The sequence below is a fragment of the Bubalus bubalis genome, chromosome 6 (genome assembly GCF_019923935.1).
Source record: "Bubalus bubalis isolate 160015118507 breed Murrah chromosome 6, NDDB_SH_1, whole genome shotgun sequence".
NCBI lineage: Eukaryota > Metazoa > Chordata > Mammalia > Artiodactyla > Bovidae > Bubalus > Bubalus bubalis.
The window spans coordinates 30670159-30698071 of NC_059162.1; the positions used below are offsets into that span (position 1 = coordinate 30670159).

At 39.3% G+C, this 27913-nt stretch overlaps 1 protein-coding gene across 4 annotated transcripts in view; it reads left to right on the forward strand.

Moving 5' to 3' along the window:
• Nucleotides 1-27913, forward strand: part of LOC102405458 (monocarboxylate transporter 1) — a 58604-nt gene that overhangs the window by 16328 nt on the left and 14363 nt on the right. For 2 of the 4 annotated variants that reach the window (XM_025288066.3, XM_006071513.4), the window contains exons 2-5: nucleotides 9465-9725; nucleotides 10919-11062; nucleotides 16812-17678; nucleotides 19952-21314. In XM_025288066.3, coding sequence (XP_025143851.2) covers nucleotides 9509-9725; nucleotides 10919-11062; nucleotides 16812-17678; nucleotides 19952-20205 — 1482 coding nt within the window. In that variant the 5' untranslated portion in view covers nucleotides 9465-9508 and the 3' untranslated portion in view covers nucleotides 20206-21314. Of the gene's footprint in view, nucleotides 1-9464; nucleotides 9726-10918; nucleotides 11063-16811; nucleotides 17679-19951; nucleotides 21315-27913 lie in introns of those variants that run through there. The other 2 variants (XM_025288068.3, XR_006551737.2) reach the window with 2 other exon arrangements.

Here is a 27913-nt window from a genome sequence, read left to right on the forward strand (position 1 = left end):
TGATGCTTCCTAAGGCCCACTTGACTTCACATTCCAGGATGTCTGGCTCTAGGTGAGTGATCACATCATGATTATCTGGGTCATGAAGATCTTTTTTTGTACAGTTCTTCTGTGTATTCTTGCCACCTCTTCTTAATATCTTCTGCTTCTGTTAGGTCCATACCATTTCTGTCCTTTATCGAGCCCATCTTTGCATGAAATGTTCCCTTGGTATCTCTAATTTTCTTGAAGAGATCTCTAATCTTTCCCATTTTGTTGTTTTCCTCATTTCTTTGCATTGGTCACTGAGGAAGGCTTTCTTATCTCTCCTTGCTATTCTTTGGAACTCCGTATTCAAATGGGTATATCTTTCCTTTTTTCCTTTGCTTTTCACTTCTCTTCTTTTCACAGCTATTTGTAAGACTTCCTAAGACAGCCATTTTGCCTTTTTGCATTTCTTTTTCTTGGGGATGGTCTTGATCACTGCCTCCTGTACAATGTCACAAACTTCCATCCATAGTTCATCAGGCACTCTGTCAATCAGATCTAGTCCCTTAAATCTATTTCTCACTTCCACTGTATAGACATAAGGGATTTGATTTAGGTCATACTTGAATGGTCTAGTGGTTTTCCCCACTTTCTTCAAGTCTGAATTTGGCAATAAGGAGCTCGTGATCTGTGCCACAGTCAGCTCCCGGTCTTGGTTTTGCTGACTGTATAGAGCTTCTCCATCTTTGGCTGCAAAGAGTATAATCAATCTGATTTCGGCATTGGCCATCTGGTGATGTCCATGTGTAGACTCTTCTCTTGTGTTGTTAGAAGAGGGTATTTGCTATGACCAGTGCATTTTCTTGGCAAAACTCTACTAGCCTTTGCTGTGCTTCATTCTGTACTCCATGGCCAAATTTGCCTGTTACTCCAGGTGTTTCTTGACTTCCTACTTTTGCATTCCAGTCCCCTATAATGAAAAGGACATCTTTTTTGGGTGTTAGTTCTAAAAGGTCTTGTAGGTTTTCATAGAACCAGTCAACTTCAGCTTCTTCAGTGTTACTGGTTGGGCCATAGACTTGGATTACCATGATAGTGAATGGTTTTCCTTGGAGATGAACAGAGATCATTCTGTCATTTTTGAGATTGCATCCAAGTACTGCATTTTGGATTCTTTTGTTGACTATGATGGCTACTCCATTTCTTCTAAGGGATTCCTGCCCACAGTAGTAGATATAATGGTCATCTTAGTTAACTTCACCCATTCCAGTCCATTTTAGTTCGCTGATTCCTAGAATATCAATGTTCACTCTTGCCATCTCCTGTTTGACCACTTCCAATATGCCTTGATTCATAGACCTAATATTCTAGGTTTCTATCTTAACAGCATTGGACCTTGCTTCTATCACCAGTCACATCCACAACTGGGTGTTGTTTTTGCTTTGGCTCCATCCCTTCAGTCTTTCTGGAGTTACTTCTCCACTGATCTCCAGTAGCATATTGGGTACCTACTGACCTGGAGAGTTCCCCTTTCAGTATCCTATCATTTCGCCTTTTCATACTGTTCATGGGGTTCTCAAGTCAAGAATACTGAAGTGGTTTGCCATTCCCTTCTCCAGTGGACCACATTCTGTCAGACCTCTCCACCATGACCCGTCCATCTTGGGTGGCCCCACACGGCGTGGCTTTGTTTCATTTAGACAAGGTTGTGATCTGTATAATCAGATTGGCTAGTTGTCTGTGATTGTGGTCTCAGTCTGTCTGGCCTCTGATGCCCTCTCTCAGTGCCTATCATCGTACTTGGGTTTCTCTTACTTTGGACATGGGTATCTCTTCACGGCTGCTCCAGCAAAGCACAGCCGCTGCTCTTTACCTTGGACATGGGGTAGCTCCTCTCAGCCGCCGCCCCTGACCTTGGATGTGGGGGGTATATCCTCTCAATAAAATAACAGGTAATTTTTCTTTAGTGGCCATAGAAGCAAGAAGACAATGGGAGAAAATATTCAAAGTGCTGAAAGAAAAAGACTTGTCAACCAAAAATTCTATATCCAACAAAGCTATCTTCCAAAATGAAGGGGAGATTAGGACCTTCCCAGATAAAAAGTGAGAGAATTTCTTGCCAGCAAGCTTGCTCTACAAGAAATACCACAGAGTGTCCTTCAGAATGAATTGAAAGGACACTACACAATAACTTGCGTCTATATGGAAAAAAATTAACTCCACCAGTAACGGCAACTTCATTGGTTAATATACAGTAAGACAGTAAAATATATTTTTTCTTTGTAAACTCATTTTTTTTTTGTTTTCAACCCAATTTTAAAACAATAATTATACAACTTTTGATAGGCTTATATAAAGAGGTCATTTGTAAGACAATAGTGCAAAAGGGGATAGGGTACAGGAGCAAAATTTTTGTACACTATTACAATTAAATTGGTATTAAACCAGACTAGATTGTTTTAAGATGTTAATTGTAATTCATAGGACAACCACTAAGAAAATAACCAAAAGCATAATAAAAGAAACAGCAAGGTAATTAAAGAGGCACACTAAAAATAGATACCTAACATAAAAGAAGGTAGTGATGGAGGACTAGAAAAACAAAAAAAGACATGACAGAGAAAACAAATAGTAAAACAGCAGACTCAAGTCCTACCTTATCATTAATCAAATGTAAATAGATTAAACACTCCAATCAAAAACCAGTGATTGGAAGATTGGATCAAACCTTATGCTATCTACAAGAGACACATTATAGATTCAAAGGCAGACTGACTCAGAGTATACAGATGCAGGGGGAAACAGTAACCAAAGAGACCTAGACATAAATAAGGACATTTTATGATGGTAAAAGCTTAATCCACTATGAAGATATAACAATTATAAACATGTTGTTGTTGTTGTTAGTCACTCAGTGGTGTCTGACTCTTTGTGACCCCATGGACTATGGCCTGGCAGGTTCCTCTGTCCGTGGGATTCTCCAGGCAAGAATACTGGAGTGGGTTGCCATTTCCTTCTCCAAATTATAAACATATATACACCTAACCACAGAGCCCTAAAATACATAAAGCAAAAACTGACAGAATTAAAGAGAGAAATAGACAACTCAATAACAATAGTTGAAGATTTCAACAGAACTTCAATAAAATAAGCTTCCCTGGTGGCTCAGAGGGTAAAGCGTCTGCCTGCAATGCAGGAGACCTGGGTTTGATCCCTGGGTCAGGAAGATCCCTTGGAGAAGGAAATGGCAATGCACTCCAGTACTCTTGCCTGGAAAATCCCATGGACAGAGGAGCCTGGTAGACTACGGTTCATGGGTTCGCAAAGAGTTGGACACGACTGAGCGACTTCACTTTTTCAATAAAATAACTAGGCAGAAAATCAACTAAGAAATGGAAGACTTGAACGACCAAGTACATGCTGAGTATAAACCAAATAAATCTAACAAACATCCATAGAATATTTTTTTTTTTAATTTTATTTTTAAACTTTACATAACTGTATTAGTTTTGCCAAATATCAAAATGAATCCGCCACAGGTATACATGTGTTCCCCATCCTGAACCCTCCTCCCTCCTCCCTCCCCATTCCATCCCTCTGGGTCGTCCCAGTGCACCAGCCCCAAGCATCCAGTATCGTGCATCGAACCTGGACTGGCAACTCATTTCATACATGATATTTTACATGTTTCAATGCCATTCTCCCAAATCTTCCCACCCTCTCCCTCTCCCACAGAGTCCATAAGACTGTTCTATACATCAGTGTCTCTTTTGCTGTCTCGTACACAGGGTTATTGTTACCATCTTTCTAAATTCCATATATATGCGTTAGTATACTGTATTGGTGTTTTTCTTTCTGGCTTACTTCACTCTGTATAATAGGCTCCAGTTTCATCCATCTCATTAGAACTGATTCAAATGTATTCTTTTAATGGCTGAATAATACTCCATTGTGTATAGAATATTTTATCTAACAGCAGCAGAATACATGGTCTTCTCAAGTAACATACAGAACATTTTCCAGGATAGACCATCCATTAGGCCATAAAACATGTCTCAGTACATTTGAAAGGACTGAGTATGTTCTCTGATTATAATGAAATAAAATCAGAAATGAATAGCAAAAGAAAATTTGTGAAATGAACAAATATGTGAAAATTGTCAACACATTCCTAAATAACCAGTGGCGGTTCAAGGGATGAATTGTAAAAAACAATTAGGAAACGGACTGAGATGAATGAAAACAAATACAAAATATCAAAGGTTCTGGAATACAACTAAAAGAGTGCTTAGCAGGAAATCAATAGCTGTATACATCTATATTTAAAAAGAGAGAAAATCTCAATAACTGAAACTTTTACCATAAGAAATGCGGGGAGAAAAGAGCAAATTAAATGTAAGCAAACAGGGAAAGAAATAATAAAGATTAGAACAGAAATAAACTAGAAAGTACAAAAAGTCAATAAAACCGTTTGATTGTTTGATAAAAATCAATAAAATTGACAAACGTTTAGCCAGACTAACCAAGAAAAGAGAAAAGATTCAAATTACTGAAGTCAGAAATGCAAGAGGATACAGTAGGTATAGTAAAGAATTAACCTTATGAAAAACAAGGTTTGGCCTTTGCCCTTGGCTACTGGAATATGATCTCTAGCCCTCCAAAAAGTCCTGTCTGATAAGAGTGTCTTTGCTAGGACTTTTAGCCATATTGTCTTTTTTCCAATCTCCTAAAGAGCTGGAGACTAACAGTCAGCAGTCATGTGGGCAGTGTGTGATCAAGTCCCATTAAATTCTAAACACTAAAAGCTTAGGTGAGCTTCCCTGGTTGATAGAACTCTGTATTGTCACACATTGTGACTAGGAGAAGTGATGCTTCCATGACTTCATGGAAAGAGGATGATCAAAACCTCCCCACTTGAACCTCTCCCAAACCCTACCCTGTGCATTTCTTCCTGTGGCTAATTTCAACCTGTGTCCTTTCCCGTGTAATAAATCATGGGTATAATAGCTTTCAGTGAATTCTGTGAGTCCTGTAGAATTGCAAAACCTGATTGTGAAACCACCTCCCACCACATACCCGCACCTCCAATGCCTAAACTTGCAGTTGGTTTTAGAAGTGAGGTCGATTTTGTGAGGCCTGTTCCCTCTAATAGTACTCTTGAAACTCTTCATGGCATCGTTGCTGTTTAGCCTGTAAGTCATGTCTGCCTCTCTTGCAACCTCATGGACTGTAGCCTGCCAGGCTCCTCTGCCCATGGGATTTCCCAGACAAGAATGCTGAAGTGGGTTGCCATTCCCTTCTTCAGGGGATCTTCCTGATCCAAGGATTGAACCCATGTCTCCTGCATTAGCAAGTGGATACTTTACCACTGAGCAACTCTTCATATATCACTACTAATCTTACAGAGATAAAAAGGGGATTATAAAGGGATACTATGAACAATTGCAGACCAACAAATTAGATAACCTAAATGAAATGAATACATTTATAGAAAGACAAACTGTTAAATGACTCAAGTTAGATATAGACAATCTGTATATACCTATAGAAAGTAAAAAGATTCACATAATCATCACACACACACAAAAACTACCCACAAAGAAAACCTGAAGCCTAGATGGCTTCACTGGTGAATTCTATGAAACATTTAAAGAACAAATACAACTCTTACAAATTGTTCCAAAGAACAGAACACCTCCCAACTTGTTTTTTTGAAGCCAGAATTACCCTGAAACCAAAATCAGACATCACAAGAGGAGAAAACTACACATCCCTTGTAAACATGGACATACAAATCTTCAACAAAATATGAGCAAACAGAATCCAACAACATTTAAAATGGGTTCTATATCATGACGAACTGGGACTTATCTCAGGAGTACAGGAATTCATAAGTGGGTCAAAATTTAAAAGAGTCAGTCAAACCACACTGTATTAATAGAATAAAGGTCCCAAACCACAAGGTCATCTCAATAGATGCATAACAAAGCATTTGCCACAGTCCAATGTCCTTCTGATGCTGAAGCTCCAATACTTTGGCCACCTGATACAAACAGCTGACTCATTGGAAAAGACCCTGATGCTGGGAAAGATTGAAGGCAGGAGGAGAAGGGGACGACAGAGGATGAGATGGTTGGATGGCGTCACCCACTTGATGGACATGAGTTTGAGCAAGCTCCGGGAGTTGGTGATGGACAGGGAAGCCTGGGGTGCTGCAGTCCCCTTGGGTTGCAGAGTCGGACACGACTGAGCGACTGAACTGAACTGAACATCCTTCTTGATAAAAATACTCAACAACTAGGAATAAAGGAAACTTTCCAAACTTAATAAAGTTAAAAGTTAGTCACATAGTCATGTCTGACTCTTTGCGATCCCATGGACTGTAGCCCACCAGGCTCCTCCGTCCATGGACTTCTCCAGGTAAGAGTACCGGAGTGGGTTGCCATTTCTGTCTCCAGGGGATCTTCCTGACCCAGGGATCAAACCTGGGTCTCCTGCATTGCAGGTGGATTTTTACCATCTGAGCTAAAGGGCATCTACAAAAACCCACAGCTAACAGCATACTTAATGGTAAAATACTGAAAGCTTTCTTTCTAAGGTCAGAAATAAGATGAGAATGTTTGCTTTCACCACATGTACTGGAGGTTTTAGCCAAGGAATTAGGCAATGAAAGAGATGTAAAATTATCACAGATTACAAGCTTTTGTAAATAGAAAATCCTGAGAAATCCACAGATACTTAGGTAAGCCTATTAGAACTAATAAATGAGTTTGGCGAATTTGCAGGCTGCAAAATTAACATCAAAAAATCAGTTTCTAGACATTAGCAATGAAAAATCCAAAAGTGATATTCAGAAAACAATTTGATTTACAATATCATAAAAAAATAATATTTAGCAATAAAATTGCTAATGGGTACAGGGTTTCTTTCAAGGGTGATAAAAATGCTTGATATTAGTGATGATAGTTGATAGTTTTGTGAATATACTGAAAACCACTGAAATATAAAGTTTAAAGTTTTATGATATGTGAATTGTATCTCAGTAAAGCTATTATTTAAACAAATAAGTTGTGTCTTTATACACCAGCAACTAATAGAAAATTATTTTTTATAACTACTATCTATAAGAGTAATAAAAAGTCTAACAAAAGTTTGCAAACTCTGGGAATTTTATAATTTTATAAAGGTTTTAGAAACTTCTATAAAAATTTTATTTTAAAAACTTAGTCTTTTAGCTCCTCAAGCAGAACTCTTTCTGAGTTTTTTTTTTTTAATCACTACAGCATCACTTTCTAAATTATATTTGAAGTGTTTAGTTAGAATGTGAGCTATTTAAAAGTTAATTTCTATGGATAGGAAGGTAGAATTTGTATTAAAAAGGAATAGTAAAATGTGATATTGTTTTTTTTAATTTTATTTTTAAACTTTACATAATTGTATTAGTTTTGCCAAATATCAAAATGAATCCGCCACAGGTATACATGTGTTCCCCATCCTGAACCCTCCTCCCTCCTCCCTCCCCATACCATCCCTCTGGGTCCTCCCAGTGCACCAGCCCCAAGCATCCAGTATCGTGCATCGAACCTGGACTGTCAACTCGTTTCATACATGATATTTTACATGTTTCAATGCCATTCTCCCAAATCTTCCCACCCTCTCCCTCTCCCACAGAGTCCATAAGACTGTTCTATATATCAGTGTCTCTTTTGCTGTCTCGTACACAGGGTTATTGTTACTATCTTTCTAAATTCCATATATATGCGTTAGTATACTGTATTGGTGTTTTTCTTTCTGGCTTACTTCACTCTGTATAATAGGCTCCAGTTTCATCCACCTCATTAGAACTGATTCAAATGTATTCTTTTTAATGGCTGAGTAATACTCCATTGTGTATATGTACCACAGCTTTCTTATCCATTCATCTGCTGATGGACATCTAGGTTGCTTCCATGTCCTGGCTATTATAAACAGTGCTGCGATGAACATTGGGGTACACGTGTCTCTTTCCCTTCTGGTTTCCTCAGTGTGTATGCCTGGCAGTGGGATTGCTGGGTCATAAGGCAGTTCTATTTCCAGTTTTTAAAGGAATCTCCACACTGTTCTCCATAGTGGCTGTACTAGTTTGCATTCCCACCAACAGTGTAAGAGGGTTCCCTTTTCTCCACACCCTCTCCAGCATTTATTACTTGTAGACTTTTGGATAGCAGCTATTCTGACTGGTGTGAAATGGTACCTCATAGTGGTTTTGATTTGCATTTCTCTGATAATGAGTGATGTTGAGCATCTTTTCATGTGTTTGTTAGCCATCTGTATGTCTTCTTTGGAGAAATGTCTATTTAGTTCTTTGGCCCATTTTTGATTGGGTCATTTATTTTTCTGGAGTTGAGCTGTAGGAGTTGCTTGTATATTCTCGAGATTAGTTGTTTGTCAGTTGCTTCATTTGCTATTATCTTCTCCCATTCTGAAGGCTGTCTTTTCACCTTGCTAATAGTTTCCTTTGATGTGCAGAAGCTTTTAAGGTTAATTAGGTCCCATTTGTTTATTTTTGCTTTTATTTCCAATATTCTGGGAGGTGGGTCATAGAGGATCCTGCTGTGATGTATGTCAGAGAGTGTTATGCCTATGTTCTCCTCTAGGAGTTTTATAGAAAATGTGATATTGTTATTGTTAACCATTTTATATCATTTATATCATATTGTTATTATACAGTATCAATACTGTACTAGATCTCTCCAGGTAATGTTAGGGTAGCCAGAAATGTGTATGATAACATATCGTTGTTGTTAGTCTTGACATAAAATAGAATCCAGTTTAAGTAAATCCAAGGAGAACTTAGTTTCTCTAGACTGGTAAAATCTGCTCTCAACTTCTCCCACCTGCTGGTAATTCATAATCATATTAAATTTCTTTTTCTAGCTATGTTTTTCACTAATGCTGGGGCTTAAGAAAAGGTGAAATCTTTGGTTTAAAACTACTAGTTTCTGATATCAGGATTCATTTTGCAGATTTAAACTGTATTGGCTAGCTATCATTTAGGAATCTTTCTAGTCACATATGGAGACTTCCCTGGTGGTTCAGACGGTAAAGCGTCTGTCTACGTTGTGGGAGACCTGGGTTCGATCCCTGGGTCGGGAAGTTCCCTGGAGAAGGAAAAGGCAACCCACCCCAGTACTCTTGCCTAGAAAATCCCATGGACGGAGGAGCCTGGTGTCCATGGGGTCGCAAAGAGTCAGACACGACTGAGCGACTTCACTTTCAGTTTCTAGTCACATAATAGTAAAACAACAAAAAACTTAAGTCTAAGCGTCTGGATGAAAAATAAACATTACTGAGATAACTTTCCAGCCCATTAAATGAGAATCTAATGTTTGACCTTTTATTTAGAAAATTTAGGCTATATGCCTTTATTTATTTATTTCATAAATGTAAGGGATTTTCTGGAAGTGCTTTGGTATTAATCTGCTTGTTCTGTACTGTTTTTATTTCATACCCTTTAGATATCTGGATTTGAACTGGATTTTAGAATTCATCTTTACTTACAATGCCACCATCAAATGGAGGTCCGGCTGGATATACCCCACCAGATGGAGGCTGGGGGTGGGCAGTGGTACTTGGAGCTTTCATTTCCATTGGCTTTGCTTGTGCATTTGGCAAATCTATTAGTGTATTTTACAAAGAAATTGGAGAAATATTTAAAGCCAGCACCAGCGAAGTGTCATGGTTATCTTCCATCGTGTTTGCTGTCATGTATGCTGGAGGTAAGTACCCATGAAGGCTTGCTCTTTTAACTTTCAGTGGGTAGACAGAAGTTCTATATTAAGTACTTTTTGCTCTTGATATCTTTATCAGTAAAAATAATTGAAATGTTAGTTGTTGGAGTTATGTGATTAGAATCATATTTTTCATTCTAACAATGAAAGTTACATAGCAATCGTGTGCTCTGTTGGGTCAGTTATAATATAAAACAGTGTCATTATAAAGGATAGCTTTCTTTAAAAATATGTTTTGTGTTGGCTGCTGGGTATAGACAGGTAATTGATGTTTGTACTTTAATCATATATCCTGTAAGCTTGCTAAACTCTTACTTCCAGTAGTTTATTGGTAGATTTCTTTTTCAAAAATTTTAGATAGACAAACAAATCTTCTACAAATACTGATACTTTGGTTTCTTCCTTTTCTTATACCTTTTCCCCTCCTGTCTTACTGCATTGGCTTGGACCTCCAGTATAATGTTGAAGAAAAGTGGTGATGGTAGGCATTCTTATTTTGTAGGCCTGTTGTTTTCTATGAGAAACAATATTTTAGGTAGTTTGTAGTAAATATGCCCTTAAGTCAGAAGTATGATCAGACTAGCTCATATATCTCATCAGTCGTGTATGTTTAAATTCCATCTAAAATTTTAAAACAAGGACTTCCTTGGTGGTCCAGCGGCTAAGATGCCATGCTCCCAGGGCAGGGGGCCCAGGTTCAACCCTGGTCAGGGAACTAGATCCCACATGCCACAACTTAAAGAGTTCATATGCTGCAACTAAGACCCCGAGCAACCAAATACATAAATTAAAATATTTTTAAAAAAATTTAAAATAAGCGAACTTGCTATATATATGTGGATGATATCCTAGATATATGAAGAATCCTAGAAGCACTTATAATCAGGGTACTTGCAGCCTCTTCTGCCTTAAAAGAGCTAGCTTATGGTCTTTCATACTTCAGTTAAAACCCATCTAACATGTCCTAGGTATATAGAAGATGTATAATCAACACTATATATTTTTTTCCATTAGACAAACCTGTGACTCTGAAATAAAGATAGAAAGCAATATTCTTTAGCACTGTCTTCTATCTGTTTATTTTCTGGGATAGCACGCTGTCATGTCAATAATGGCATGAGCAGGTGTGGATGGGAGGGCTTCTCCTCTATATTGTTATTAACCTGTCTGTTCTCTCGTAGGTCCTATCAGCAGTGTCCTGGTGAATAAATATGGCAGTCGCCCCGTCATGATTCTTGGTGGCTGCTTGTCAGGCTGTGGCTTGATTGCAGCTTCCTTCTGTAGCACTGTGATGCAACTTTACCTTTGTATCGGAGTTATTGTAGGTGAGTTGTACTAATGCCTTTTTAGGCAATAATTTCTTTGTGGACTATTTATAGCATCCATTTGCCAATTCTTTTGAAAAATGAAAGTTCTTTGTTAGAAAATTACTAGGTCACCATATTTTAGAGCTGTTGATACATTAATTTAATAGTATTAGAAAAGCAGTCTTTAAAGAAAGTTCACAGTAAGTGTAAAAGTCATCACACTTAATGAGTGATTATTTTTTATTGAATGAATACAGTGAAAGAGAATTCTTTTTCTTTCTTTTTTTTTGTTTTTGTAAAGAAGATAGCAGTGATAGGTAAAAAGTTGTTGAAAGGGAGGTCATTAACCACTCATTTCCCCTTCTGCCCAAGAAGACACTGGCTCAAATTGGAGAAAGAGAGAATGTCAGATACACAGAAAGAGTTTTCTGATAGAAAAGCCAGATACATTTCAAAGGATAAGGGGCACACATGGGAAAACTCCATTTCTAATAGCTAAATTTAAAAAACAGAACTGCTGAATATAAATACTGTCAACATCCAGAGCTCTACAGTTCAGAGAAAACTACCATTAATATTTTGATAACATGGGGGGTGAGGGATAAACTGGGAGATTGGGATTGACATATGCACACTTCTATGTGTAAAGAAGATAATTTATAATAATCTGCTGTATAGAACAGGGAACTCTACTCAATACTCTGTAATGGCATATATGGGAAAGAATCTTAAAAAAAAAAACAAGAGTAGATGTGTGTACATGTATAATGATTCACTTTGCTGATTCACTTTGCTGTATACCTGGAACTAACACAAAATTGTAAATCAACTATACTCCAATAAGATTTATTTAAAAAACATTTTGATGCCATATCCACTGATTTTTCTATAGTTTTCCTATATGATTTTTCTACAGTTTTCTATATCCTTTCTAAAAATAAAACAAAAATTTTTGTTTTAAAAATTCTTCTATACACATAGAACTTTTAGAACAAAAAGGGATGAGATTAAGTGAAGTAAGTCAAAGACAAATGTTGTGATATCACTTATATGTGGAATCTAATTTTTAAAAAGTATACAAATGAACTTATTTACAGAAACAGACTTATAGATATTGGAAAAAACTTATGGTGACTAAAGGGGAAATGTTGAGGGGTAGGGGATAAATCAGGAGCTTGGGATGAACATACACACACTACTATATTTAATAAAGATAATGAACAAGGACAATAACACAAGGAATTCTACTCAGTACTCTGTGCTAACCTGTAAGAGAAAAAAAATCTTAAAAAGAATGAATATATGTATATGTAAAACTGAATCACTTTGCTGTACACCTGAAACTAACAAAATTCAGCTATACTCCAATAAAAGTAAAATTTTTTTAAAGGGATATTGTTGTTCAGTTACTAAGTCATGTCCAACTCTTTGTGACCCCATGGACTGCAGCTCACCAGGCTTCCCTATCCTTCACTATCTACCGGAGTTTGTGCAAACTCTTGTCCGTTAAGTCAGTGATGCCATCTAACCATCTCATCTTCTGTTACCCCTTTCTCCTCCTGTCCTCAGTCTTTCCCAGCATCAGGGTCTTTTCCAATGAGCTGGCTCTTTGCATCAGGTGGCCAAAGTATTGGAGCATCAGTTTCAGCATCAGTCCTTCCAATGAATATTCAGGATTGATTTCCTTTAGGATTGACTGGTTTGATATCCTTGGCATCCAATTCTTTGGCACTCAGCTTTCTTTATGGCCCAATTCTCACATCCATACATGACTACTGGGAAAACCATAGCTTTGACTATACGGACCTTTGTCAGCAAAGTGATGTTTCTGCTTTTTGATATGCTGTCTAGGTTTGTCATAGCTTTCCTTCCAAGAAGCAAGTATCTTTTAATTTCATGGCTTCAGTCACCGTTCCATAGTCATTTTGGAGCCCAAGAAAATAAAATCTGTCACAGTCTCCACTTTTCCCCCTTGTATTTGCTGCGAAGTGATGGGACCAGATGCCATGATCTTAGTCTTTTGAATGTTGGGTTATAAGCCAGCTTTTTCACTCTGGCTGAGGTGAAAGATGAGGTGTAAGACCCTCATCTAGAGGCTCTAGTTTCTCTTTGCTTTCTGCCATTAGAATGGCATCTTCTGCATATCTGAGATTGTGATATTTCTTCCAGCAATCTTGATTCAATCTTTTGAGTCATCCAGCCCAGGATTTTGCATGATGTACTCTGCATGTAAGTTAAATAAGCAGGGTGACAATGTATAGCCTTGACATACTCCTTTCCCAATTTTGAACCAGTCTGTTGTTCCATGTCAGTTCTATTGTTGCATCTTGACCTGCATACAGGTTTCTCAGAAGGCAGATAAGGTGGTCTCGTATTCCCTTCTCTTTAAGAATTTTCCAGTTTGTTGTGATCTACACAAAGACTTTACCATAGTCAATGAAGCAGAAATAGATGTTTTACTGGAATTCCCTTGCTTTCTCTATTATCCAATAAATGTTGGCAATTTGATCTCTGGTTCCTCTGCCTTTTCTAAACCCAGCTTGTACATCTGGAAGTTCTCAGTTCATGTACTGCTGAAGCCTAACTTGAAGGATTTTGAGTATTATTTTGCTAGCATGTGAAATGAGCACAATTATACGGTAATTTAAACATTCTTTGGCATTGCCCTTCTTTGGGATTGGAATGAAAACTGACCAGATTATGTGAAATGTTTGTAACCAGTTTTTTTTTTACTTAGTAATACATCATGTACATATTAAGAGTTTCCCCATCTCAGTAAATATACTTTAGCAGCTATTATTTTTCACTGGATAGATGTACTATAATTTATTTCACTTTAATTGAAGGACATTTAGATTGTTTGTATTTTCACTCTTAATAAACAGTGTTTGTATGATAGTGCCTCTGTATGCATCTTTGAAAAGGATAATTTTCTTTCGATAAATTTGTAGAAGTGCAATTGCTGGGGGAAGAAAAGGTTTTTGATACGATTGGTCAAGTACTCTTTTAGAAAGGTTTTAATAATTTACAGCCCCACCTGCAGGACCTGATATAATACTAATAATAGGTAATTATCTTTTTAAATCTCATGCCAGCAAATTTGGAAAACTCAGCAGTGGCCACAGGACTGGAAAAGGTCAGTTTTCATTCCAATCCCAAAGAAAGCCAATGCCAAAGAATGCTCAAACTACCACACAACTGCACTCCTCTCACATGCTAGTAAAGTAATGCTTAAAATTCTCCAAGCCAGGCTTCAGCAATATGTGAACCGTGAACTTCCTGATGTTCAAGCTGGTTTTAGAAAAGGCAGAAGAACCAGAGATCAAATTGCCAAAATCCACTGGATCATGGAAAAAGCAAGCGAGTTCCAGAAAAACATCTATTTCTGCTTTATTGACTATGCCAAAGCCTTTGACTGTGTGGATCACAATAAACTGGAAAATTCTGAAAGAGATGGGAATACCAGAACACCTGATCTGCCCCTTGAGAAATTTGTATGCAGGTCAGGAAGCAACAGTTAGAACTGGACATGGAACAACAGACTGGTTCCAAATAGGAAAAGGAGTTCGTCAAGGCTGTATATTGTCACCCTGTTTATTTAACTTATATGCAGAGTACATCATGAGAAACGCTGGACTGGAAGAAACACAAGCTGGAATCAAGATTGCAGGGAGAAATATCAATAACCTCAGATATGCAGATGACACCACCCTTAGGGCAGAAAGTGAAGAGGAACGCAAAAGCCTCTTGATGAAAGTGAAAGTGGAGAGTGAAAAAGTTGCCTTAAAGCTCAACATTCAGAAAATGAAGATCATGGCATCCGGTCCCATCACTTCATGGGAAATAGATGGGGAAACAGTGGAAACAGTGTCAGACTTTATTTTTGTGGGCTCCCAAATCACTGCAGATGGTGACTGCAGCCATGAAATTAAAAGACGCTTACTCCTTGAAAGGAAAGTTATGACCAACCTAGATAGCATATTCAAAAGCAGAGACATTACTTTGCCAACAAAGGTCCATCTAGTCAAGGCTATGGTTTTTCCTGTGGTCATGTATGGATGTGAGAGTTGGACTGTGAAGAAGGCTGAGTGCTGAAGAATTGATGCTTTTGAAGTGTGGTGTTGGAGAAGACTCTTGAGAGTCCCTTGGACTGCAAGGAGATCCAACCAGTCCATTCTGAAGGAGATCAGCCCTGGGTGTTCTTTGGAAGGAATGATGCTAAAGCTGAAACTCCAGTACTTTGGCCACCTCATGCGAAGAGTTGACTCACTGGAAAAGACTCTGATGCTGGGAGGGATTGGGGGCAAGAGGAGAAGGATACAACAGAGGATGAGATGGCTGGATGGCATCACTGACACGATGGATGTGAGTCTGAGTGAACTCCAGGAGTTGGTGATGGAGAGGGAGGCCTTATGTGCTGCGATTCATGGGGTCGCAAAGAGTTGGACACGACTGAGCGACTATCTAATCTGATCTGATCTTTTTAAATCTATACTTTTACTGCATTAAACTCTTAAATATTTAAATATTTTAATTCATCTGGAATATCTGAATAACACAAAGAAGGAATAGAACTTTATTTGTTCCCATGTGGTTATTCAACCTGTTCATTATTTCATGTCATTAATTTACTCAGCAACTATTCATTGAGTCCCTAACTATATGCCAGGCACTGGTTCAAGCTCTGTGGGGAGACCAACATGACAAGCAAAATTCCTGATCTTTAGTGGAGGGAATCAGACAATAAACAAGCCAACAAATAAGTGAATAAATAAGAAAAATTCAGGTAGTAATAAGTGCTTTGCAAAGACTTAAAACAGAATTTGATAGAGAAGGATCAAATATTCCCTAAAGGGAAGGAGATTGTGATTTTGAGTTGAGATCTGAATGATAGCCAGGAGAAGGCTCTGTGGAAACCTGGAGTAATAGTTCCACTTTGCACAAAAAGAACAGACTGAAGTGAGGGCAGGGAGGTAGGTGTGAGCCAAGTCATAGGACTTCTTAATCCAGAGTGAAAAGTTATGGACAGGCAGTCATTAGAGAGATGGAAATGGGCAAGCATCCTAACCTGGTTTACCTAGTAGAAAAGCAAGATTGGAAGACCACTTAAAAGGTTATCAGCATAGTTACTGTCCCAACCCCATTAGCTGAAAAATCCATTTTTCCCCTATTAATTTAAATGTATCTTTTGGTTCTATTTCTGGACTTTCTTCCCACTTTTAGAAATCAGTTTTTCAATTTTGAGTAAGTGTTCTGTTCTATTACTGTAGCTGTACAATATGTTTATTTATTTGTGAGGGTAGGCCCACCAATTATTTATCCTTTTCCAATAGTTCTAATACATTTGTAATTATGAAATTAGACAAAGAATCTCTATTGTTCTTTTCGTTGCTAAAGTGAAAAGAATTGTTTTTAATAATATACATTTTTTAGGGACTTGCCTGGTGATGCAGCAGTTAATATTCCACACTTCCACTGTAGGGGGCATGGGTTCAATCCCTGTTCAGGGCACTAAGATCCTGCAAACCACATGGCATGCCACACACACACACACACACACACGCATGTGTGTGTGTATAAATCTAGTATTTGCTGCATAAAGAGATTTTATGTCTGTATTTATTTGATAATAGTCCACTTCATGACCCACTAGTTATAATAGCCTCTCATGATTTTGACCTCTTTCCATGTCAATTCTTTCCCTAGTTAATCATTTCCAAATATGTTTCTGATAGTATGTGATTCTTTTTTCCTCCCCTCTCTCCAGGTCTTGGGCTTGCCTTCAACTTCAATCCAGCTTTGACCATGATTGGCAAGTATTTCTACAAGAAGCGGCCATTAGCAAGTGGACTAGCCATGGCAGGCAGCCCTGTGTTCCTCTCTGCCATGGCCCCCCTCAACCAGGCTCTTTTTGCTACCTTTGGCTGGAGAGGAAGCTTCCTAATTCTGGGGGGCCTCCTACTAAACTGCTGTGTGGCTGGAGCCCTGATGAGACCAATAGGGCCCAAGCCAACCACCACAGAGAAAGAGAAGTCTAAAGAATTCCTTCAGGAAGCTGGAAAATGTGATACAAACAAGGGGGCAGGTAATCCAAAGACAGGAGTTAATGGTGGAAACTCCCCAAAGGAGAAACAATCACTTTTTCAAAAAGTTAACAAACTTTTGGACCTATCCCTGTTGAAGCACAGAGGCTTCCTGCTGTACCTCTCTGGGAATGTGATCATGTCTTTTGGGGTGGCTACGCCCTTAGTCTTTATTAGCAATTACGCCAAGAGTCAACATTACTCTGGTGAGAAGGCTGCCTTCCTTCTTTCCATTCTGGCTTTTGTTGACATGGTAGCCAGACCTTGTATGGGATTTGTAGCCAACACAAAGTGGGTAAGACCACGGATTCAGTACTTTTTGGCTGCTTCTATTACCGTGAACGGAGTATGTCATATGCTAGTACCTTTATCTTCCAGCTACATAGGGTTCTGTGTCTACTCGGGATTCCTTGGATTTGCTTTTGGGTGGTTTGGTGCCGTACTGTTTGAAACGCTGATGGACCTTGTGGGAGCCGAGAGATTCTCCAGTGCTGTGGGATTGGTAACCATTGTGGAGTGCTGTCCTGTCCTCCTGGGACCACCAGTTTTAGGTACAGTATGTCTCCCAATTTCTATGGTTCTATTAACATAAAACAGGCAGAGAAGATTGGGAAGGTGATGGAAAGCAGAAGTCAGAGGGCTGCTTGATAGTCCTCATTTCTGTACCCTCAGGGCTGACACAGTGCTTGGCACAGCATAATTGCTCAAATACTTATAGAACTGAATTAAAGTGAATCCTCAAGCTGAAAGAGGAATAAAGAGCTATTATAAATTTAAGTATTTCTAATAATTTTCCTGATTTAAAAAAATCCTAACATTTATTGTAGAAAAATGTATAACCACCTTTAAAATACTGTTGGTGATTTCTTTTTAATTGTGGAATTTATTTCAAAAGTAATATTTAAAATAATAACAATAGGTACCAGATGAGGGCTCACAGTATACCAGGGACTGTCCTAATCATTTCTATATTCTGTCATATATTGCAAGACTATGATGTCAGACTTATTATTGTTCCCACTTTAAAGAAATAGAGGCTTTTGAAAGTGAAATAACTTGCCCAGGATCACATAGCTAAGAAGTGACCATAAAACCTGAGGTATTATTTTCTCAGTCAGTGCTAAGCAGTTTACATTTTTAAATTATTGGTAATACAACATACAACAATAATTTGCATTTCTGGATGTGGTGCATGTTTTTGAGATTATGCACTATAAAGTTAAGAAGGACGCAGAATGAAAGACCCACTACTGACCTGTCAAAACTTTTCCACCTTCTCTCCCCCATAAGATCTTACAGAAACCCAAATGAACTTTTTGGGCCAACCCAGTATATCCAAGGAGGTTCCAAATCCTGTTCTTTTTTGCTTCCTAAATCTCTTTCTAATCCGCTCATTTTTTCCTCCATCACTACTACTGCTCTTATCCTGGTCTCTGATCTTCTATCAGTAGCCTTCTGACTTTACCCATATCCACTCTAGCTGTTCTCCAGTCTCTTAGGACACTCCAGTTGCTTCCCGCATTCTTAGGGTGAAGATGAAATTCCCTACTGTGGCTCCCGGTTCCTGCATGGCCTGGCCCACCTTCTCCAGCCTCATTTCCTACCACCCAGTTTGCTCTCTGTGCGTCCCCTCTCACGCCTGGTGTTTCCCCATACCACCTGCCTTGGCACTGGCTGTTCTCCGCCCAGATCCTTTTCCCATCTCCTTTCTCCTAGATTAACTCTTATCCTCCTGTAAGTCTTGGTTAAGTTTACACTTTAAAAAAGCCTTCCTGACCCTCCCTGCTAGCCCCAAACCCCTATTATCTGCCTTCAAACACACCTGTAGCACTTGTCACAGTCTGTGTGGTTATTGAATTAACATTTCTCTTCTCCACTGAACTGTTTTCGCCTTTGCTCTCTCTTAACTCAGGGCTTAGCAGACCCAGGGCTGTATTGATATATAGAAACTAAGTATTGCTGAGTGAGTGATGCCCTGCATTGGAAAACCATATGGAATCATATTTGAATTGGTTATGATAGCCTTTATATGTGTCAAGTTTTCCAAAGTTTATTTCTTAATACTAGTTTGATGAGTTGCTAATAAATTTTACTATAACGAGGATTAAATAAGTTTCTTTAATATCAGACCTCATAAAAACTTGAATAGAAAAGACTATGATATGTCATTTCCAAATTTACTTGACTGTGCAAATGTTAGGGAGGTAGCCTGAAGCAAAGAGGTTATGGGTGCACGCCTCAGAGTCAGACTCCCTGGGTTTAAAGCCAACTTGTTTCACTTAAAGCTTTGTGACCTTGGATGACTTCCTTAAAGTTTCTGTACTTCAGTTTTTATGTTATACAGTGGGAATGATGATAGAATCTTCCTGTTTTGAGGTTAGAATGGTGGAAAGTATGGCTGTTAGTTAATGTTTTAGCAGAGGGTGAGTGTTCCCAGGAACACTCTTTGGGAAATGCTGATGTCAGAAAAAGTGCATTGGCCTGGGAGACTGGAATTAGCTCTGTGGCCTTGGGCAAGACTCCTAAACCTCTTTTGAGCAAATTTTTTCATTGGATATTGAGAGAATTGATTCCAGGTGATCTCCAGGACTTTCTCAATTCAAATTTGCCAAGATTTAATTATTTTCAAGTTGCTAAAGATAACAGAATGTGCAGGGACACCCCAAAATCAGTGTTACATCATAAACAAAAGATCATACAATTTTGAGCAGTTTCTTTTTAGACTAATATGCCATTTATGGGCTCTTTGAAAGGATCCTTAACCTTTATTTGGGAAAGGGTATAATTGTTCACCCACATAACTTTTTTTTTTGGACATCCTTAGGACGTCTCAATGATATATATGGAGACTATAAATACACGTACTGGGCATGTGGCACAATCCTTATTGTCTCTGGCATCTATCTCTTCATCGGCATGGGCTTCAATTACCGACTTGAGGCTGAAGAACAAAAGGCAGAAGAGAAACAGAAAAAGGAAAGTAAAGAGATGGAACCAAAGGAAGTTATTCAAGCTGCTCAGTCTCCAGAACTGAAAGGCACAGCAGAAGGACCCAAAGAGGAGGAACTCCAAGGCTAAAATCAGGGAGAAACAGAAGCTTTGGACCAAAGATACATGAAAAATACTACTGAATCATGTTCTGCTCTTGGTGCTTACCATGGACAGTGGACACTTGTGTAGAAGTCAGACCAGCTGTTCACTGATGGAACTTTTATTCCTTCCTTTACACCCACTTACAGTCACACTTTTTAGGGGCAAAGGACATTTGCAAAAGGTGACAGAAGGAAATAGCTTTTATTTGAAGTCATATTTATTAAGGTATGTCTATATACTGTTCACACTCCTTTTATAAAGTATAATGAATTTTGACAAAGTTCTTTTGTCAAATAACTACCATTACAATGTAGAATATTTCGAACAGCCCAGATAATTCCCTTCTGCTCCTTTGCAATCAATCCTATCCTTAACTAAAGCACCTGGTACCTGCTTCCCCTATGCCTGAATGCTCAGCAGTGTCGACTCTTTGGGATCCCATGGACTATATAGGCCACCAGGCTCCTATGTCCATGGGATTCTCTGGAGTGGGTTGCCATGCCCTCCTCCAGGGGATCTTCCCCACCCAATTCATATCTCTTACATCTCCTGCATTGACAGGTGGATTCTTTATCACTGTGCCACCTGGGAAGTCTGTATGGAATGACATAGTATGTAACTGTGGCATGATAGCATATATTTGATCTTTATCCTCAGGTCCTGGTATACAGCTCCTACAACCCTTGGAACCTTGGGAGTGATAAGAGTATCTTTTCCACGCTAATTAAGTGACTGGTGACTGGAGACACCCTTCCTAACTTCAGGATGGGGTCTAGTCTCTAGAAAGGCCAAGGCATGATTAGAAGGTTGGCTCTTTCAGCCCCATCCCCTGACCTCTGGGGAGGGGAGACGGACTGGAAACTGAGTTCAATTATTAATGTCCAATAAAATAATCGATCACACCTATGTAATGAAACCCCCTAAACTACAGAGAGCTTCCTGGCTGGTGAGTACCCTAAGGTACTGGGAGAGTAGTGTGCCCAGCTAAGGCATGGAAGCTCCCTGCCACTCCTCCCCTCCATATTTTGCCCTATGAATCTCTTCCATCTGGCTGTTCTGAAATGTATACTTTATAATAAATCACTGCATGTAAACGAAGTGTTTCCCTGAGTTCAGTGATCCATTCTAGCAAATTATCAGCCTTGACAAATGAGTCATGGGAACTCCCAATTTATAGCTGATTGGTCACAAGTACAGGTGGCAACCTGGGACTTGAGAATGGAATCTGAAGTGAAGGCAGTCTTGTGAGACTAAGCCTTTAAATCTGTGGAATCTGATGCTAACTCTGGGTACTTTATGTCAGAGTTGAATTGAACTGTAGGACACCCACTTGGTGTCTGGAGAATTGGCAAAGTGGTTGTTGGTGTAAAAATAACCCACACATTTGGTGTCAGAAGTGTTTGAGTAAAAACAGTCGGGAGCAGCCTTCTGTGTCTGACCTCACAATAGCATAATGTTTTATGATCCATCCTGTTGTTGCATTTTTCAGTAATTCTTTGCTTTTTATTGTTGAGGAGTATTTGTTGTTGTTTTGTTGTTTGGTGGCTAAGTCATGTCTGACTCTTTTGTGACCCCATGGACTGTAGCCCTTCAGGCTCCTATGTCCATGAGATTTCTCAGGCAAGAATACTGGAGTGGGTTGCCATTTCCTCCTGCAGAGGCTCTTTCTGACCCAGGGATTGAACCCAAGTCTCCTGCACTGGCAGGCAGATTCTCTACCGTGGAGCCACCCAGGAAGCCCATTTCTTTGTGCAGATGTACCATACTCTGTATATCCATCCACCAGTTGGACATTTGAGCTGTTTCCACTTTTTAGCTGTTACAAGTTAAGATGCTGTAAATATTCACATAGGGGTCTAGCAGACATATGCTCTCATTTCTCTTGGGTAGATGCCCAGCATTGGAATTGCTAAGTCATGGCAAATGCATGGTTAACTTTGTAGGAATTATCACATTATTTTCTCAGTGGCTATACCATTTGCTAATCTCACTAATGATGTATGAAAATTCTAGCTATTCTGCATTCTTGTCAGCACTTGGCATTGCTGATCTTTTTAACTTTCCCTGTCTAGCTGGAATGTACTGGGGAACATTTCCTTGAACATGAATGATGTTGACCATTTTTTCATGTGTTGCCCTCCATATACTTTTAGAGATTTTTTTTTTTTTTTTGGTCGTACTGTGTGGCATGTGGGATCTTAGGTCCCCAAGCAGGGGATGAACCCCTGTACCTTGCTGTGGAAGCGCAGTGCAGAGTCCTAAGCACTGGACTGACAGGGAATTCCAGAGGTTTATTTTTTTAAGCTTGACATTTAACAGTCAAAAATATTTAGGTTCCTTGAGTTTTTATCTTTCAAATTCTTTAGATGACTTTGTTTGGCATATCTGACAGTGAAATGAATAATGTATTTGAACATCCTTCAGTGTGTAGAGTATATTTAAATAGATGGTTATGAGGTCTCATAGCATGGAAAGATCATTCTGTTATAAGCATGATACAATGTTAAGTGAAAAACGCAGAACACAAACTAGATAAGCATATATCATATACTCTTGGGGGGAACAAAAGAAAAGGGGAAAACATAAAATTCCAACCATACTTGTGTTGGAATGGTGACTTTTACCCTCTATCCATTTTCCTTAATGGGAATGTGATTGTTATCTTTTCATTAGTGACAGGAAAAATAGATTTGAAATAGAAGAGTTGTGACAAAAGGAAATTGCCTCCTAAGGAAATAAAGCTAGTGATTATTATAAGCCATTGTCTGTTTATCATTAAGAGCTGCATTCTGGTGAAGGGGAGGTGAGTGTGACATGGAAGTCACGAGCACAGAGCACCAGGACTTCCCAGGTGGTCCAGTGGCTAAGACTGCGTTCCCAATGCAGGGGGCCTACGTTCAATCCCTTGCCAGGAACTAGATCATACATGCCACAACTAAGGGTTTTTATGCTTCGCCTGAAGCTCTTGCACGCTGTTACTAAAGATCCTACATGCTGATCTCTCGTGCCACAACTAAGACCTGCCTCAGCCAAATAAATAAAAATATTAAAACCAAAAAACATTATGAAGAGCACAGAGCACAGATAGCCTCAAGGCATGGTTCTCCTGGTCCTGGACAAAGCTGTGGGGTGTAGAGTCCACAGGCCACCTGTGCCAACCATCACTGCGTCCTTCCTGGAGACATTCCTGTGATTCCCCCTCCAGTCACCATCCAGCTGCAAGTGACCATTTAACTCAGGAAACCAGAGCTGTCAGTGCTCGCCCACATCACAGCATTGTTGAACGTTAACTTACTGAGATCAGCATCAGAGAAAAATATGGTGATACCATAAAAAGACAGGATGATATGGGCCAAAGGAGGAGGAAGTCTACCTTTCCACACATCCATTCAACAGATATTACTGACATTTACCATGTCTGAGTTGTCAGTTCTAAGCAGGGTTCTAGGTATTGAAAATTCATTAAGGAGTGAAACTCAGCAGTCTGTGTTCTATGGATCTTATTTTCTGGTAGGGGAAGGCAAACAGTAAACAGTAAGAAGTTGAAAGGGAAAGAGCAGATTTCAGAATAGAGCAGGAGTAAAAGATCATTTATTCATTTATCTAAGCAGCGTTTTTTGAGCATCAACTAAGTACCTATTTGGGGCTCCCTGGTATTTCAGCAGGTAAAGAATCTGTCTGCAGTGCAGGCTACCCTGGTTTAATTCCTGGGTCAGGAAGATACCCTGGAAAAGTGTAGGCTACCCGCTCCAGTGTTCTTGGGCTTCCTTGGTGGCTCAGCTGATAAAGAATCCTCCTGCAACGCAGGAGACCTGGGTTTGATCCCTGGGCTTGGAAAAGAGCATGGCAACCCACTTTAGCATTCCTGCCTGGAGAATCTTCATGGACAGAAGTGTCTGGTGGGCTGCAGTCCATGGGGTCACAAAGAGTCGGATACAACTGAGGACTGAGTATAGCACAGCACAGGTGCCTATTTGCTGGATAGAGGGGATAACAAAACAAAATTCAGTTCCTGGCAGCCTCAGCTTCTAGTCTAGTGGGGAAGATGGCACAATAAGTGCTGTGATGAGATAGCATATGAAAAGGCAGCTAACTCCGCTTTTGGAGGGCCTAGGAAGCCTAAGAATATATCAACTCTTGAGTCTCATAACAGAAGCATACTATAATTGTTGTGAGGATTAAAGCACCCAGCATATAGTTTTAGTCATTTTAGTTATGAAATTGGAATCTACTCACACCCTGCAGTGCTGGGAGGGAAGGGTGTGTTTTATCGTTAACCAGAACAATAATGGAAGAGAACTGCTGGTAACACAAGTTCATGGTCTATGAAGCCCTTCTACATGTGGTTTATTATCCAACCCCCACAAAACCCCAGGGAGGTAGCTATAAGTAAAACAACACATGCAGTATCTTGGATTAGGTCCTAGAACCAAAAAAGAATGTTAATGGAAAAATTGGTCTGTAGTTAATAGGATTGTCCAATGTTAACTTCCTAGTTATGACCAATGTGCCATGATTATGAAAGAAATTAACATCAGAGGAAGGAAAACATGTATAACCAAGTCACTTTGCTGTATACCTGAAACTAACACAACACTGTGAATCAACTATACTCCAATATAAAATAAAGCTTTTAAAAAATTAAAAAAAAATCTGAGAGCTAGGTGAAGAGAATAGGAACTCAATGTGCCAACTTTTCTATGAATTTTAAATTTCAATGGAAAGTGAAGAAAAAAAAGTACACAACACAACCCTTCATCCTAGCAGATCATCTGCTCTCAAAAGAGCATGGCAGCTCAGTGGCATGAAAGCTCTACTCAGCTACCTCAGTAGAGCTGAAGGTGCAGACTCAAGAGTGGATGGAAGCTCTGGAAAAAACACTAGAATGGAAGAGGCAAGTCCTTGGTAATCTTGGAGGGTGAACAGTGGCCAAAGAAATCATTCAAGTCCTGCACCAAAAGAGCAAGATGATTCCTGGTCTCTGGTGTATTCATAATCTGATTTACAGTCTTTATTCTTGGCACCAGAATTCATAACGTGGTTTCTTCATTTGCGGACTTTCTTTCCTACCATGCTTTACCATTTTAAGAATTAAGAGAGCTTGCGTTACTGAGGTCCTGCTGGCTGAGTCATGGGAAGAGGTGGCCAGTAGTCATTAAGAAGCCAGAGGGAGAAGTGGGCTGGGAGTAAGTCTCTTCCTATGTTGACAGTCTACAAATGTGTAATCAAGAGATGTTTACCCTGGGGTGTTTTTCTCTTGTTGCTGTGTTTCATTCTCTGTGCCTTACCACCCCACTTATAAAGAAAGGAAGAAATGCACCCAATACTTCTGAGTGCTTTTCATATTTGAGGCTGGAGGGGCATTTTAAGAAAATTTTATGTGTTTCTTTATTCATCTTATACGTAATATCTGAAGGCCAACCACATGCCCAACACTGTATAGAGCCTTGGGAATATACAATAGTGCCTAACACAAGGAATGTTTCCTCAGAGAGTCTTATAGTCTAGAAAGTAAAACAGACATTAAACAGAGTACATAATCTGTGATTAAATTTAAGGGCAGAACCAGAAACACTGTTTCTTCTTATCACCCAATGACTGTATTTGATCTATTATGTCACTTTGTGAACACCTGGATTTTTAAAAAATTCTAATACATTCCAGTCTATCAAAACAGTTTTACCTAAAGCAGCATTTAAAAATCCTGATTGTCCATGAACAAAACAAAAAGGCAACCTATGAAATGGGAGAAAATATTTCCAAACAATGCAACCAACAAGGGCTTAATTTCCAAAATATACAAACAGCTTATACAACTCAGTAACAAAAAACCAAACAACCTAATCAAAAAATAGGCAAAAGACCTGATAAACATTTCTCCAAAGAAGATATACAGATGGCCAACAGGCACAGGAAAAGATGTTTAACATCACTGATTATCAGGGAAATGCAAATCAAAACTGCAGTGAGGTATCACCTCACACCTCTCAGAATAGCCATCATCAAAAAGGCTATAAATAAGTGCTGGAGAGGGTGTGGAGAAAAGGGAACCCTACCGCATTGTTGGTGGGAATGTAGGTTGGTGCTGCTGAAACCATTTACCACAGATTGGAACTCGAACCCATGTGCCAGGACTTGAACCCAGCCAAAGCGACCCAAACCCACATGGCTGGGACTCAAACCCAGCCAAAACCCTGGTTGGGACTTGACCCAGGTGGCTGGGATTCAAACTGAGCCAAAACCCTGCTTAAGACTTGAACCCACGTGGCTGGGACTCAAACCCAGCCAAAACCCACAGTACCTGGTTTCAGGACCTAATGAAACTCAGGTTCTTGATGTCTCATCGCAGAAAAAATTCAGTGAGAGACAAAGTGATAGGTAAGAAGTGGATTTATTCAGATACAGAGAAGCACACTACACAGACAGAGTGCAGGCCATCGCAGAGGGTGAGTACAGCCCTGAAATTTGGCCTGGTTAGTTTTTATAGGCTGGGTAATTTCACATGCCAACGAGTGGGAGGATTATTCCAACTATTTTGGGGAAGAGGCAGAGATTTCCAGGGTTTGGTCCACCGCCCACTCCTTGTTCTTTTAACAGTGCCTTGGAACTGTTAAGGCACCTCTGAGTGTGTCATTTCACTTGCTGATTGAGGATCAAGGTCTAGTCTTGTCTGCCAACTTGGTCCCATTTGATTCTAATCAGTTTATGTTGTGTCCTTGGGCTATGTCATTCTTTCAAAAGTTGTGCTCTGCCCCTTTCCCTCCTGTTACACTGCCACTATTGACAACACTATGGAGGTTCCCTAAAAATCTAAAAATAGAGCCGCCATATTATCCAGCAACCCCATTCCTGGATATATATCTGGAAAAAATGAAAACTGTTGATTTGAAAAGATGCATGTACCACAATGTTCATAGAAGCACTATTTACAATAGCCAAGACATGGAAGCAGCCTAGGGATCTAACAGCAGATAAATGGAGAAAGAAAATGTAGCATATGCACACACACACACACACACACACACACACACACACACACAGTAGAATATTACTCAGCCATGAAAAAGTAATGAAATAGTGACATTTGCAGTAATGTAGATGGACCTAGAGATTATCATACTAAGTGAAATCCAAAAGAGAAGGATAATACATTATATCACTAATATGTGAAATTTAAAATAATGTCTGAAAAACTGTGGATGGAGGTTCATGACATTGTACAGGAGGCAGTGATCAAGACCATCCCCAAGAAAAAGAAATGCAAAAAGGCAAAATGCTTGTCTGAGGAGGCCTTACAAATAGCTGGGAAAAGAAGAGAAGCTAAAGGCAAAGGAGAAAAGGAAAGATATTCCCATTTGAATGCAGAGTTTCCAAGAATAGCAAGGAGAGATAAGAAAGCCTTTCTCAGTGATCAAGGCAAAGAAATAGAGGAAAACAACAGAATGGGAAAGACTAGAGATCTCTTCAAGAAAATTAGAGATACCAAGGGAACATTCATGCAAAGATGGGCACAATAAAGGACAGAAACCATGTGGACCTAATAGAAGCAAGAGATATTAAGAAGGGGTGGCAAGAATGCACAGAAGAACTATACAAAAAAAGATCTTCACGACCCAGATAATCATGATGGTGTGATCACTCACCTAAAGCCGGACATCTTGGAATGTGAAGTCAAGTGGGCCTTAGGAAGCAT